General features: G+C 39.5%; 1 protein-coding gene across 1 annotated transcript in view; it reads right to left on the bottom strand.

The window, feature by feature from the left end:
* Positions 1 to 2,150: 2,150 nt before the first annotated feature.
* Positions 2,151 to 16,456, bottom strand: part of LOC134221816 (nephrin) — a 368,748-nt gene continuing 354,442 nt past the window's right edge. The window contains exon 18 of the mRNA XM_062700993.1: positions 2,151 to 3,373. Within this exon, the coding sequence (XP_062556977.1) occupies positions 3,233 to 3,373 (141 nt within the window). The 3' untranslated portion in view covers positions 2,151 to 3,232. The remainder of the gene's footprint in view (positions 3,374 to 16,456) is intronic.

Raw genomic sequence — 16,456 nt, 5'->3', positions numbered from 1 at the left:
CGTAGAAAAACTATACATGAAAATCTGACTAAAATAGTAAAACCTGTTACTATTCAATACAGCTCAAGTATCAAGGATCAGCACTAGAAGTTATTTCATTTGTCAAGTATTGAAGAAAGTGCGCTTCGGTACAAATTCCGGACTCGCGTTTGCTCTTCAGTAAAATACTGGACTAGCTTTATTTTGATGCGCTTCGACCTATAGTCGGACTCGCTCTCGCTCTGCAGTACATTTACTGGACTAGCCCTTGATCATGCGCTTCGACACTCGGCCGGACTCGCTTTTACTCTTCAGTACATTAACTGGACTAGCTTTGGGTTATGCTCTTCGGCTCGATATCGCGCAAACTTTGCAATATCAACTCACAAATACTGATACACTCCATTGTGGATCCTATATGCTATGTGTAAGTGTTGAGATGATCAGAAACCACTTTACAATGTGTAAGTGTGTTCAGATAATTATAAGGCTACACTAACCGTTGATGCTTTGCACCAACACACTGGTACACTGGCATGACGGCCATTATATTTTTTTTTCGAGTCAAATAGTAGAAGAAAAAATAAGATCAAATCCTACCGACAATGCGCCAAATTGTAGAATCTTACCTTCTTCATGGAAACCACCGTGCCACCAGGAATAAGCAACACCTATTTGAACTCGTTAGTTATTTTATTTATTCACAAATATCACGCTTCCGGGTGTACACCTGAGACCCTTTGCATCCCGTTACTCACGCCTAACTCTCCACCATTCTCCCTCCTCCAGCTACCACTTCCTCAATCTCTACAGCTCTCCTTGTTGTAACACTCTTAGCTCAAAAGGTCCATCTTACTTATGTTTTACCCTCACACTCTACTCTACAGCAACGAAGATGAGCCTGAGCTAACAACCAATAATGAAATTAAAACTCATAACATTAAAAATTATTAAATCATTTTGCTCCCGATTTATATGTGGGCTGAAAGCTTTAGGTATAGTTTGGATCCAATTATCACGTGTTGGTAAACACGGGGAAATGGTTTGACAGGGTATTGACCAGGATATACCCTATTGTGAGAATATACAGAAAGGCCACTATAGGATGAACTAATTATTGGGATGAATAATCAACATGCGGCTTTCGTTGGGTGAAAGCTTTTGAGTATCCCTTTTAGCTATGTAGGTTTTCTTTTAACCTGCACTTAATGGGGAAACGTCATTAACAGTATAATGAAAAAATAAATTTCCCCATACTAATTTACATGCAAACTTGAAACGGCTTGTGCTAAATCAGTTTTAATCCAAATGAGCTCAAGTTTTCAGAGGACACTCAATACATGGTAAAGAATTAGATGAGCGTTGTGGAGCAAAATCGATTTTTTGAACCACCCTAATGAACATAGCCCGGCTAAAAGAACGATTAATTTGATGCAGACAGGCAAGAGTGGACTATATCACATAGAGCTGGATAATCATCGAGCTTTCTATTTACTGTGCTGTGGCTAATACATGGTGCGAGAGGCTATGTTTACAACTTCGTACGGAACTTCAAAAACAACAACTACGGACAGTACACGAAAAGTGAGTTAAGGAATATTATTCAAGAAACATCAACAACTAGCACCATAGCAACACTGATATTCTTTACCAAGAAGCTGCACTGCTTCAAACATTAGGTGCGAAGACACACGTCATGGCTGCGACTGATTCTAGTTGATTGTTCAACAGATGGCGCTAGTGTTGCAACATTCAATGAAGACGATATTTTTTCAACCAATTTTCACGAAGAGTTACGTCTGTTTGTCTGTGATACAAGTTTCCCATTAGGGTCTGTGGTACAAGTTTCCCATTAGGGTCCGTACACATATTACGTAAACACTTATGGGGGTAGGGGGGTCGGTCAATATCGTACGTTCCATATAAATAAAAAATCATTTGTATGAAAAAGATGGGGGGGTTCAAAAAACTCAGAAAAAATGCTTACGTAATAAGTGTACGACCCCTTATCTGTTAACGCGTTCTTACTTACCTTACTTAACTTACCTTTGTGAATCACCTTTTGAAAGGTAATCTAAGTAAAATTGATTGGCTTTCGTTCTCGATACTTTAAAGGAGAATATTCAAGTTAAGACATTCGGAAGCTTTAGAGTAAAATGAATCCAGAAACCTTCGATAAATAATCCCTGCATTATTATTTATTCATGTAATTTATTTCCTCTTGTCCCTTCGTTCCTCACATTTCAACGCGTAACAATCATGAGTATTTTTTTTTCTTTAATGATTCTTGCTTTCCTTCGGCTCCCCGGTCCATATATAAGAATGATTAAACGTATAACACCGGGGAGCCTGTTTCCCCACCCATTAGCCTACAAACGTCCTCCAACGAGTTTTTGGTAATAAGTCGTAATAATAGCGTTTCTGTTTCTCATTTACAAATTTGAACATGTTTCCTTCGTTTTACGTTCTTCACTTTCTGGGATTCAACTTGCAGGAATGTCATTTTGATTACCTCAACAAATTTGTCATGCATTAGCTCGATTTCATCATCCATTTATCTTATTTCATTTAAATATTCTACATCGATTTTTTTTATTTTTCCCCATGCTGATGGATTTGTTTTCCTTTTCCTATTAAAATTATCATGTTTTGAATTATTTACACAGATCAATTAGTTTCCCTCGCCATTATCTAACTTAACAAATACATCGCTGTTCTTTCCTTTTGTTCTTATATTTTTTGTTAAATACTCACTTGTAGTAGTTTGATTGAAAATTGAATGGGTTTCTTCGTTCGGTTTTGCTTTAGCCTAGTTACATTGTCACGTTTCCCAAATGGTTTTGTATTAGGTATATAAAAAGTAATGACATCTCATTTACAAGTTTGCTGTTGTTTATTTGTTATGCACAATTATTTTAATAAATTCGTCTCTTGCATTCCTCTATTTACAAACAAATCGCACTCATTTTCAGAAGAACAGTTGGAATTTCTTGTTTCAAGTAGTTTCGTGTTATTTAAGAGTAGAAGATGTCAATTTTTATTTTACTTCAAATTGGAGAGCTTAAGATTAGATTTCTGTTCTTTAAATAGTTGGATTCGAAAGTACGTCCAACGGGTTTGCTGGGCTTAGAGATTTTCTTTTGGAATAAAAAGTGCTTTGTCTCATCTTGTTTTCCCTCTGCCTCTTATTGTAGTTGCTGGCTGTACGTGAGTGTGTTCAGTACTCGGGACGTGACTGGGCCCTGACTTCCTATCAGAAGCGGGTTGCATTGTGCAGCATTCGGTCACCGGCACTGGCACCGTTGTTGGTGGGGGGCATTTGGGTGGACGAAGCAATCGAGTCCGGCGTGCTGCAGTGGGGCAGTTCGGGAACGGTTTGCAGCAGGCTCGATGGCTGGAATGAAACAGACAAGAGGTAAATAAGTAATTGCTGTAAATCCGTACTTTATTGTTTCGAAAACATGTGAAGACGTTCAATGGTAGTCCATATTGAATTATTCAAAGTTAATGTTCAATTACTGTACAAAATTATTCATATGCTCAACCATGACCAGATTTGCAGATTCTATTGCTGGATATTCATATCCTATAGAGCACAAGTCTCCGTGCATGCAATATTCCAAAACTTTTGTCTCTGGCTCGATTAAAACATTCAGATCGGAAGAACTTGATATTTATGACGTTGCTAGATTTCTACAATTGGAACAATCGAACCTTCTGTTTGTTCACGACTTTACAAACGATAATTGCCCTGTTATTCAATGGTGGATCATCCCAGCCGGAACACGGCAAGTATCAGCGTTGGCGTAAATAAGGGGGGGGGCAAGGAGGGCCTAGCTCTCCTCAGACCCACTTGTAACTCCCAGAAATTGAATTCCAAATTAGTCAATATTCATATACAAATATTTCCTGATTCTTCATTGTATCGTTGTCTTCTTCGATCAATTTTTCGGCAACGTATCGAACTTTTCATTGCAAAATGTCAAGTCCAAGTAATATAGATTTTTCAGATTTTTATTGCTAATCATTTTCATTGCCATTAAATAAAAAAAATGTTTGCAAATCGTGATAACATCCTAGTTTATTATTATTTAACCAAGTTGAAAAACTAGATTGTTTGAAAAAATATACACTCCTGTTCTGACATCCAACTACGGTTAGATTTAAACGAAACTGGAACATTTTTTGAGCAGAATTTAATAAATAATAGTCGTGACTGTCTACACATATTATTGACGGTACTTGTACGTTCCTAAATCCAACCAATGAACGTTCAAACGATAACTTATTTGTAAATCTTTCCAAAATAGAAATTAGAGATTGAAATCAATTGGATGTTATTAAGTATGCCGCTAAACAGTTGATTCTTATAAATAGAATGTCCTTACAAGTCCAAATGTTCAGTTTTCAACTAAATTTGGCCTCTTATGCCTTTTCAAGTCTTACTGTTGAGATCGGAGAAAGTTTATCTGAACAGATATAGCGTTGTGGAATAAGGAAATAAAAATGTTAATAGACTAGTTGAATGAATAGTAACAAATTTATAAAATAACTAGTCGACCCGGCAGACGTTGTCCTGCATAGTAGGCGAAAATACGCGTTGTAAACTGCCCATCCAAAATATCCATACAAATTTGGATTTTAGTTTTTCATTATTTCCTCAACTTTACTCGTGATTTCAGCATGAGGAAATATCATATAAACCCATCGGAAATGATAACGGACATATCAGCTGAAGGAATGAAGAAAATCCATCCAGCCGTTTTCGAGTTATGCGGATACGAACACAGACCATTTCATTTTTATATATATAGATAAAAAAACACCCAGGTTAATCCACCTAGCGGTGATGGTGCCTTTTTCGTTTCTTTCGAGTAAGTAATATCTAATTGGGGCCCTCCTTAGCTGTGCGGTAAGACGCGCGGCTACAAAGAAAGACCATGTTGAGGGTGGCTGGGTTCGAATCCCGGTGCCGGTCTAGGCAATTTTCGGATTGGAAATTGTATCGACTTCCCTGGGCATAAAAGTATCAGTTAATAACTGTGGAAGTGCTTAATGAACACTAAGCTGCGAGGCGGCGCTGCCCCAGTATGGGGATGTAATGCCAATAAGAAGAAGAATATCTAAGCACTTTTGGTATAAAAAAATGTTGCGAACAAATCGATCAAACACAAAAAAAATGAGTGAGAAATTTTTACGCGCTTTTGGTAAAAATCCAAGGGGGGATTTTTGGGAAAAAACAATGGTTTGTCAATAATTCCGAAATGCAATGTCCGACCAGGCCAACTTTCAATAGCAAACAATGGAACCGCATTCTCCGTCGAATGCAACTTGTTGCAAGTAAATCGGATAATGCTCCAAAAAGTGTGTCTACAAAATTCGTACACATACACTTACACATGCACACATACATAAACACAAATAGACACCATCTCGGTACGTCGAGCTGAGTCGATTATACCACTGTGGGTCTCCGGGCCCTTAATCAAAAGTTCATTTTTTTTTAGTAATCCTGTAGCCTTTCCGAATAACTTTGTTGTACGAGAAAGGCAAAACGTATTTTGGTCATAACTTCTGAGTCCAGAGTCCGATCAAACCAATTCTCAATAGGAAATAAGGGGACAGAATTTCGCGTCGAATGAAACTTGTTACGATAAAATCGGTTGGCGGTAAGTGACAGAAAAATGAGTGACAATTTACTTCTCGATTTTGCAACTTGTTGCAAGTAAATCAAGCCTTATTGATTCTTTAAGTTATTTGAAACGAATTTTCCCTAGTTTTCAAATTTCGCCTAACACTTGTCGGACTTTATGCTAACATTAGGCTTACTGTTCAGGATTTTATTTTCAATTTTTAATAGTCACAGGCCTCAAAAATATGTGTGCTTTGGAAAAATTAACCTTAAATAAGGTAAAAAAAAAATCTACGAGACGAGCCAGCATCGGGCTGAAAGTCTCGATAATAAAGACAAAAAAAAAAAGAGGTAAAAAAAATTACTGAGACACTAACGAGATGGGGAAGGGCTGTTTGGCCGAATACCGTTGGCTAAATATACCATTTGAAAGGGCCATTTCGCCGAAAGGGTCATTTTATTGAAAGGGTCAATTGGCCAAAAGGGTCATTTGGCCGAGAGGATCATCTGGCTGAAAGGGTCATTTGACCGAGAAGGTCATTTGACCGAGAAGGTCATTTGACCGAGAAGGTCATTTGACCGAAAGAGAGAAGTGAGAAGCGCGAACTGAGTAGTGAGACGTCTTCTCACTCATTTCGCGCATATCATTTTTCACAGTGAGAAGTGAGAAATGAGGAGTGAGAAGTAAGACGTTTTACTTCTCACTGTGAAAAGTGAGTATTGCGAATTGGATAGTGATACGTCTCACTACTAACTTCGCGTTTCTCACTTTTAACATCAAGAAGAGAGAAATGACTCACTTCTCACTTATCACTTTTAACAGTGAGAAGTTTAGGCCAAATGACCCTTTCGGCCAACTGACTCTTTCGGCGAAATGACCCTTTCGGCCATATGACCCTTTCGGACAAATTACCCTTTCGGCCAAATGACCCCTTCTGCCAAATGACCCTTTCGGCCAAATTACACTTCCGGCCAAATGACTTCTGCGGCCAAATGACTTCTGCGGCCAAATGAACCTTTCGACCAGATGACTCTTTCGGCTAAATGACCCATTCAGCCAAATGACCCTTAGAGTAGAGTGGGGCAAGAGTACGCACTTAGTTTTCAATCGATCATGTGGCCCTTATTAAGCAAGCTTCTGCATATTAAATCTGTGTCGATGATTTATATACTCTTCCTTTATGTTACCCAATGGAAAAAATATTGAAATTATTGAGATTCGTTTTAGTAGAACCCTTATTGCGAGACAAGTGAAAAACGCACTCTTACCCCACCGGTGGGGTAAAAGTGCGCATCGGGTGGGGTAAGAGTACGCATTTATCCAATCATGTGCTTTAAGTATATATTTACACAAATAAGAGTTAATAACATTTAATTGATGTTTAATGAGCATATATTAGGGAATGTTTAAAGATTACGTAACTCTTAAAGGGGGAGGGGGTCCTAAAAATGTGCACTTTCATACGAAAAACCATTGTTTTTTTGTATATACAAAAAACTACAGAGGTAAAAATATATATCAGGTTTCGCGTGGCGTATACAAAGGCATTTTCCTTAAAGAAAGTCCACCAATCACGTAACGTAAAATTTGTCTATTTCATCACGCCTCCCCCCTATCTTACACTATTTGTATGAATCCTCTAAAAATTATATGGATCGTCACACATCTTGCAACCCCTCCCAGCTAAACGTTGCGTAATTTATGAATGTTTCTTTTGATTAAATGAAATTATCATTTAGATGAAATTGTGTTTTCGTACTATGTTTAGGTGCACAACAAGTCATAATACAATTTCATTATTTCGCTTCAGTGCTTTGTTCGCTAAATCCTTTCTAACGCCGAATTACTTCAACTTATCCTAAAATCTTGTGATAATTTCGAATTCTGTCCCTTTTTTCTTAGTTGTGGTTCTTTACGCTTTGGAAGAAGTCTTATTTCGACCGGAGATACGGGTTTGACATCATAATTTTAAAAATCATATGCGTACTCTTGCCCCACCGGTTCCTGCGTACTTTTACCCCACAGTCCCAAAAACTATTCAAGTAATGGTTTTGACTTGTTGGAAAACCAACCGGATTGGTGTTCTGTACCATAAAGTACTCTATACAATAGGTTATCGAAATGGTATAATGTTCACCTGATTGAACGTATGTATGGTAATGAAATACTAGTTGCGGAAATCCAATTATTTTTAGCAAAATGACCAAAAAGTTATCTAACTTCATATCTCCCTTGTTGTTTATTCAAATCGTTTACAATTACACATGATAATAGTTGGCCAGAATACCTGTCAAACTGATGTAGTACTGCTAGTTTATCTTTTTTTATTACTACAAAAAATCGAAAACGTACTCTCACCCCACGCGCACTCTTGCCCCACTCTACTCTACAACCAAATGATCCTTTCGACCAAATGACCCTTTTCTGCCTAAAAACTCTTTCGGCCAAATGGCTCTCTCGGCCAAATGACTTTTTCGGCCAAATGACCCTTCCGGCCAAGTGACCCTTCCGGCCAAATGACCCTTCCGGCCAAATGACGCTTTCGGCCAAATGAATCTTTCGGTGAAATGACACTTTCGACCAAATTACTCTTTCGGCCAAATGAATCTTTTGGCGAAATAACCCTTCGGCCAAATGACTCTCTCGGGTGAATGAATATTCGGCCAAATGACCCTTTCGGCCAAATGACTCTCTCAGCCAAATTACCATTTCCTGCTAGATGACTCTTGCGACCAAATGACTTTTTCGGCTAAGTGACTGTTTCGGCCAAATGACTCTTTCGGCGAAATGACCCTTTCGGCTAAATGCCGCTTTCGGTCAAATGACTTTTTCGGCCAAATAACCCTTCCGGCCAAATGACCCTTTCGGACAAATGACTCTTTCGGCGAAATGACTCTTTCGGCGAAATGACTTTTGGCGAAATGACCCTTTCGGCCAAATGACGCTTTCGGCCAAATGTCTCTTTCGACCAAATGGCTCTTTTGACGAAATGACCCTTCGGCCAAATGACTTTCTAGAACGAATGACCCTTCGGCCAAATGACTCTTTCGGCTAAATGACCCTTTCGGCCAAATGACTCTTTCGGCCAAATGACTCTTTCGGCCAAATGACTCTCTCGACCAAATTACTTTTCCTGCCTAATGATTCTTGCGACCAAATGACTTTTTCGGCCAAATGACTCTTTCGGCCAATTGACTCTTTCGGTTGAATGACTCTTTCGGCTAAATGACTCTTTCAGCGAAATGACCCTTTCGGTCAATTGACGCTTCCGGTCAAATCACTCTTTCAGCCAAATGACTCTCTCGACCAAATGACCCTTTCGGCCAAATGACCCTTTCAGCCAAATGACTCTTTCGCCCGAATTACTCTTTCGGCCAAATGGCATTCGGTCGAATGGGTTACTTTTTCTCTTTCGGCGAAATTACGCTTTCGGCCAAATGACTTTCTCGGCCAAATGACCTTTCCGGCCAAATGACTCTTTCGGCCAAATGACTCTATCGACCAAATGACTGTTTCGGCCAAATGACTCTTTCGGCGAAATGACCCTTCGGCCAAATAACTCTTTCGGCCAAATGAGCCTTCCGGCCAAATGAACTTTTCGGCCAAATGACTCTTTCGGTGAAATGACGCTTTCGGGAGAATTACTCTTTCGGCCAAACAACTCTTTTAACAAAATGACACTTCGGCCAAATGACTCTCTCGGCCAAATTACCCATCCTGCTTAATGACTATTGCGACCAAATGACTTTTTCGGCCAAGTGACTGTTCCGGCCAAACGACTCTTTCGGCAAAATGACCCTTTCGACCAAATGTCGCTTTCGGCCAAATGACTCTTTCGGAAAATTGACCCTTTCGGCCAAATGACTCTTTCGGCGAAATGACTTTTGGCAAAATGAACCTTTCGGCCAATTGACGCTTTCAACCAAATGACTCTTTCGGCCAAATGACTCTTTTGGCGAAATGATCCTTCGGCCAGATGACTCTCTCGGACGAATGACCCTTCGGCCAAATGACTCTTTCGGCTAAATGACCCTTTCGGCCAAATGACTCTTGCGACCAAATGACTTTTTCGGCCAAATGACTCTTTCGGCTAAATGACCCTTTCGGCCAAATGACTCTTGCGACCAAATGACTTTTTCGGCCAAATTACTGTTTCGGCCAAATGAATTTTTCGGCCAAATGACTCTTTCGGTCAATTGACGCTTTCGGCCAAATGACTCTTTCAGCCAAATAACTGTTTTGGCGAAATGACCCTTCGGCCAAATGACTCTCTCGACCAAAATGACCCTTTCAGCCAAATGACTCTTTTGCCCGAATTACTCTTTCGGCCAAATGGGTTACGGCCAAACGACCCTTCCCTATTTTACACTGGTTTCCTAGACCGGCTGGGTTCGATTCCCGGTCCGGTCTAGGAAACTTTTGGGATGGAGATTTTCTTGACGTCCCATGGCATTAAAGTATCATCGTGTTAGCCTCATGATATACGAATGCAAAAATGATAACTTGGCTTAGATTTGATGCCAATAAGATTTTCACTGGGTAGGGTTGCATTTTTTTATAATGTGTAGTTTATTTTCACAAAATAAAATGTTATTGTTACTTTTGTCTATATAAACGATATAAATATATCGATATTCGGATATATCGGAAGTATCGGAACGTTCCTAGCTGGCGTAAATGCATTCTCCCTTGTAAAAAAACATGATTTTCCAAATGTGTCGGGAAACGGACTCTGTAGCCTTTACTTTTCTACGCTCCTTAACCTTCCGCCAGATTGCTTCCGTAATCCACTCTTTCCACGGAGTGTGCTACGTACCCAGGTTGTTCTCGCTTGTTGCGATAAAGGCATTCATGATCTCGCCAATTAGAAGGTGATGGTTGGACGTGATGTCGGTACTACGTTTAATGTGGACATCTAGGAGGCTCCGTCTCCATTTTACGGCTGATGCAGTTGTGATTGATTTGATTTTCAGTATGTCTACCACGAGAGGCCCTCGTGACTTTGTGCACTGGTGAATGGGGAAAAAGCGATCCTTCAATCATCATGTCATTAGTGCCACAGAATTCTGTAAATAGCTCACCGTTTCACTCTTTTCTCCAAGACCATGAGTTCCATCACCCGCTCATAGTTCGTGTTTTCGAAGCCGATCTCGCATTGAATACGCCCATGTAGATCTTCATGTTACCTTTCGGAACAGCGTAGGGTGGGTGTACCAATTGTCGCCATACATAAGAACAACTACACTCAACCCTCTTTTTACGGCAGTTTTTTAAACGTCACTTCGTTCGTCACTGTTCCATTCCAGGTCATCCAAGAATTTCCTGGAGTCTACACGCGTAACCAAGGACCTACCCTGACAACACAAAGTCGCATATAATAGCGAATAAGTATACAAGGTGGAGGCGATATAGGCGCATGCCTCCATTTGACTCCATGCAAAATGTACGTATATGGCCTACACTTTGTATACTTATTCGCTATGATAAACGATCTTGTGTTTGCTGGGTAAGGTCTACAAGCGTAACGAAAGAGCTGTTATTTCTTTTTATAAATGGTTCATGTCCTATTTGATATATTGAACTAAATTCCGTTCCAGGTCATCCAAGAATTCCCTGCAGTATAGGTCTTGAGATCAACCCGCGTATTCGATGGGCTGTTATCCAATAAACCAATATCAATATGCCTTAAGCTGCCGTTCGTTTCCAGGTCATCCAAGAACTCCCTAGACGTCTCAGCCGTGGTTTCATCCCAAATATGTCCTCTGATATGTCTTTCACTTGCATAGTCATATGAGTTTTTCTAAGATCTCCAAATTGTCCTGGAGTTTGAACCAAATGTTCTGCCGAATCAACCAAGTCTTGCCTGATGTCCCCAGCCAAGGTAACAACCTAAATATGTCCTCAAAGTATTTGTCTTTCACTTGCGTCTCAAATCCAGGCATATGATATGTTGTAAGGTCTACAAATTGTTCTGGAGTTTGAATCAAATAGTCCACCGAATCAACTGAGGCTTGCGTGATTTTCCCAGCCACGGTTTCAACCCAATTATGACCTCCGAGTATTTGTCTTTCACTTGCGTCTCAAATGTAGGCATATGAGATGTTCTAAGATCTCCAAATTGTTCTAGAGTTTAAATCAAATCGTCTACAAAATCAACCAAGGCTTCCATGATGCCCCATGCCGTGGTATCAGCTGAATTATATTCTCAGAGTATTTGTCTTTTACTTGCGTTTCAGATCCATGCGTATGAGTTGTTTTAAGATCTCCAAATTGTCCTGTAGTTTGAATCAAATGGTCTACCGAATCAACCAAGACTTCCATGATGTCCCCAGCCACGGTATCAACCCAATTATGTCCTCCGAGTATTTTTTTATTCACTTGCGTCTCAAATCCAGACATATGAGATGTAGTAAAATCTCCAAAGCGTCCTTGAGTTTGAATCAAATGGTCTGCCGAATCATCGAAGGCTTTCATGATGACACTAGCCGCGGTAACGACCCAATTATGTTCTCCGAGTATCTGTCTTCCACTTGCGTCTCTAATCTGGGCTTATGATATGTTGTAAGATCTCCAAATTGCCCTGGAGTTTGAATCAAATGGTCTGCCGAATCAACCAAAGCCTTCATGATGTTCCCAGCTGCGGTATCAACCCAATTATGTCCTCCGAGTATTTGTCGTTCACTCGCGTCTCAAATCCAGGAATATGAGTTGTTCTAAGATCTCCAAATTATCCTGGAGTTTGAATCAAATGGTCTGTCGAATCAACCAAGGCTTTCATGATGTCCCCAGCCGCGTAACAACCCAATTATGTCCTTCGAGTATTTTTCTTTCACTTGCGTCTCAAATCCAGACATATGAGATGTAGTAAAATCTCCAAATCGTACTGGAGTTTGAATCAAATTGTCTACCGAATCAACCAAGACCCCAGCCGTGGTAACGACCCAATTATACGGGAGTCATACGGGAGCTTGGCAGAAGGAAGGTCGTGTGATATGTGCCATCACAAATATTGCCCTCCGCTCGCTTTCAAATCGACTTCTATAAAAACATTCTTCATGCCTGCCGTATCCTAACGGAACTATCAATTCTATACTTTCGCCTCTAATGCTATCATGAACATGTACGTCCAAGTTTGGAAGATGATATTAGCATTTCCATATCATTGACCCAATTATGTTCAACGAGTATCTGTCCTTCAGTTGCGTCTCTAATCTGGGCTTATGATATGTTGTAAGATCTCCAAATAGCCCGGGAGTTTGAATCAAATAGTCTACCGAATCAACCAAGGCTTTTATAATGTCCCCAGACGCGTATCAACCCAATTATGTCTTCTGAGTATTTTTCTTTCATGTCTCAAGTGCCGACATATGAGACGTAGTAAGATCTTCAAATTCTCCTGGAGTTTTAATCAAATGGTTTACCGAGTGGTTTGCGTCTATTTGAAAAAAGTACCTATCAATGCTCATTTTAGACTTCATATACATAATTGTCATACCTATTTAGGTTCCGGCTGAAGACACGCTCTGCTAGAACAGTAGATCATCCAATGAGGAGTCGACGTCTACTCGATTCCTGGCGTAGGTCCTGAGAAATTGATTCATTCCACTGGGTCCTGCGACGGGATCGGTTTCTGGTGGCGGTGGAGGAGGAAAAGGAATAGACGGCAACTAAAACAGATACAAAAACGAATAAATCATAAAGAAATCAAAGTAAAAAAAACTTAAACAAATCCACTCGACAAAATCATCCCGTAGGTAGACTCCTCAAACGGGCCGCGCATCAATCAATTTGACCGGCTTCTCGTGGTGGCGGGGAGTCTATTAGACGATTGCATTTCCGATTTTAACGACAATAGCACGTTGGCGTTGATGGTCGGTCATCCCTATCCCACGCACAATCGAAAATAGATCAATCAATCAATATCGAAGTAACGAACGCCACGCACCCTTCACATGTATGGCGGGCGCGTTGAAAAGTTTCAAGTTTAATGTGCCGCCGACAGCAGCTCAAGTCCCAATACGGTCCATTTCGGTGCGGCTTGAAGCCATTAGAGAATGAGGTTGCCCCTAGAGAATTGATGTTCTTTTTGAGTCAGCGCCGTCTCATTGGTGGGTTAGGGTTGCTTCTTCGTAACAATATGAGTACAAGAGTGGTTAGACAAATTTATATTTTTTCATGCACTGTGTTGTGAACGTAGGCGCAATTGAATTGAAATTGAAACAAAAATGATTTGTAGAAATGAATAAAAACTTATGATTTAAAATTCAAACTAAGCATTGTGGAACCTCCCTAGCGAACACTGCTTCCCACGGAGAAGATTCTACGGCAAAATAGACAATCGATAAACTGATGCCCGTCGAAATAAGGCTGCCGAGGACGGGGTTCAGATGAGTTGAGATTGATGATTTTGATTAATTGCCGACACATGAGTGTGTGAGATTTAGAACTGTAAGATTGCTCAGGATGGTAATGGAAGGTTTTTGTAGGCATTATGCAAAGTAATTCCAGATTGGGCTCAAGTGGCTAAGACTATAACAATTAACTACTTTCATGAGCGTTTCAGTTGAATAGCGAAATATGAAATCTACTGCATCTTTTTCATTAAAAACATTTACATGTCCTTACCATCTTTTCGGAATCAACATAAATTTTTCGAATTTGTGCTCGAATAGAAATAGTCTACAAAGATTAGGAACATAATTATTACAATAACAAGCATGAAAGTATAATTAAAATCCATCATTTATATGAAACATCTACGGTAAAAGGTGTACGAAATCAAATTGCGTCACTTTCAAAGATCGATAACATTTTGTCTTTCAGGTTGATTATAACGATTTTTTTTTCTGAACGGAGACTTCAGCATGTGTTATTTACACTGCGTGAGTTTCATTGCAAAATTTCCAGTAGTTTCGTAATTTAGAAATTTCGGTAATCGATAAAACAGAATGTGCGCGAGATAATCTTGTGCACTCACCTAAACAATTTACATCTTACAACAGGTGAAGACTTTCTACTAAAAAAAACCTAAATATTTAAAAAGAAAAGTTGTAGTGAAGTTGCTAATGATCTGAGTTGCACTCGATCCGAAGATACTGGGCTAGAATGAAAATAAGAGTTTCATAGGCATCCCAAATTTTGCATATGAGAACATAAAATGGTGAATTGGTTTCGCGAGGCAACATTTTTTATTAGTTATTTTAATAAAAACGTCACTATTTTCAATTCCTTGATTAATATCTGGTCAACTTCTTGAAAAACCCATCTGTTTTGTCGCTTCTATAGTAAAAAAAACAAAAAAATGCTGAAATCTATTTTTGGACTGATATACACCACATTTTGGTAAAGCATCAATCTCATTGTGTAGGCCGGTTCAAACTGCAGCATTTTTTATAGTTATAGACATGAAGAACTGGGTTCTTTGGCAAAGCTGACCCTAATTAAATTTTAAAAAAATCAACTGGGACAATAAAATAAGTTAATTTGTTTGAAGGGAATGATCTAACGCAGCAATATGTTGGTGGATATATCGGTGGTTGTACAAAATATTATGACTCCGTTTAAGAAAACGTTCCAGCATTTGTATGTATTAACAAATTAAAATAAAATGGTTATGCATAAACCAAGCTTACATATTGCATTTCAATCCCTGAAAATGTCATGGCAATTGGTTAATAGACTTATTTTAGGCGAGTGATGCAATTTGATTCCCTACACCTTTTAATACTACGACGCGAAAAGCCTTCACCTCACTAACTTACGAGGTACCACGCGTCTCCATGCACTTTCGGGAAAAGCAGAAAAGACTTCCAGACTTCCAGTGCTGATAAATTTCGTCTCATTTATTTGAACGCTGAGTAGGAAATCTAAACAGTCATTTTTCCCCTTACGTTTGCTGTGCCCGGCAAAGTGTGCCGTCTCAATTTATTAGCACTATAGATAGTAGAATCTATAGATGAGCAAATGCATGGTTGGGTTCGTTTTTTGACCGTGTACCAGGCGCATAAGACATCACACCTAGAGGTGTGCGCCGGCGGCGTTTGTCATAATTTCGGTCGGCGGCGCCGGCGTTTTCGGCATCACCCCGAAGTCATTTAAGGTCACTCCTGACAGAATCCAAGTTTCAAAGTGCTCGCGTTTTCGGGGGCACACCACTCGATACGGAGGCGGCGGACAACTGTCATTTTTTTATTCAGCTTTGCTGCGTCGCAGCATGCGTGACAAAATAAAAATGACAGTTGTGCGTTACTTCCGTATCAAGGGTGTGCCCCCGAAAACGCGAGCACTTTGCAACTTGAATTCTGTAAGGAGTGTCAGGAATTCTTCAGAATTTACATGAGAAATTTTTCATAATTTTCATAGGAAATTTATTGGAATTTCTGCTGCATATTATTCGAAATTTACACAGACAATTCTTCGAAATATTTACGGGAAACTTTAAGGATCTATCTCATTTGGAGAATTAAACTAAAAAGTGAAAATTAAAACATCACCCGGTCATTAGAATTACTGGTGTTACCCAGCAATTCCAATGAGACATCGATAAAAAATGATTCGACATCTGTTGAAAGTAATCTTGCTCTGTGAGCAGGATTATTTGATAATTATTGAAATGTATTTTTTAAAATTTATTTCAGTTAATTCCCCAAATTATGTATTATATATTAAAATAATTATATATTTATTACTTTTTTGCGAATTTATTGTTGGTGCTAGAACAAACTGAGCTTCTGTTTGAATTTACCTCAAATATGTTTGTTTGTACCGTACTTCTATCTACGTGTTGGCTGAAAATGTCGTTTTCCCGACCCGTTCGGGAAACCCTACGACCCTATGACCGAAAA

The sequence above is a fragment of the Armigeres subalbatus genome, chromosome 3 (genome assembly GCF_024139115.2).
Source record: "Armigeres subalbatus isolate Guangzhou_Male chromosome 3, GZ_Asu_2, whole genome shotgun sequence".
Lineage (NCBI taxonomy): Eukaryota > Metazoa > Arthropoda > Insecta > Diptera > Culicidae > Armigeres > Armigeres subalbatus.
Note: the sequence above shows the minus strand (reverse complement) of the source record. Positions and strands in the feature narration are given on the sequence as shown.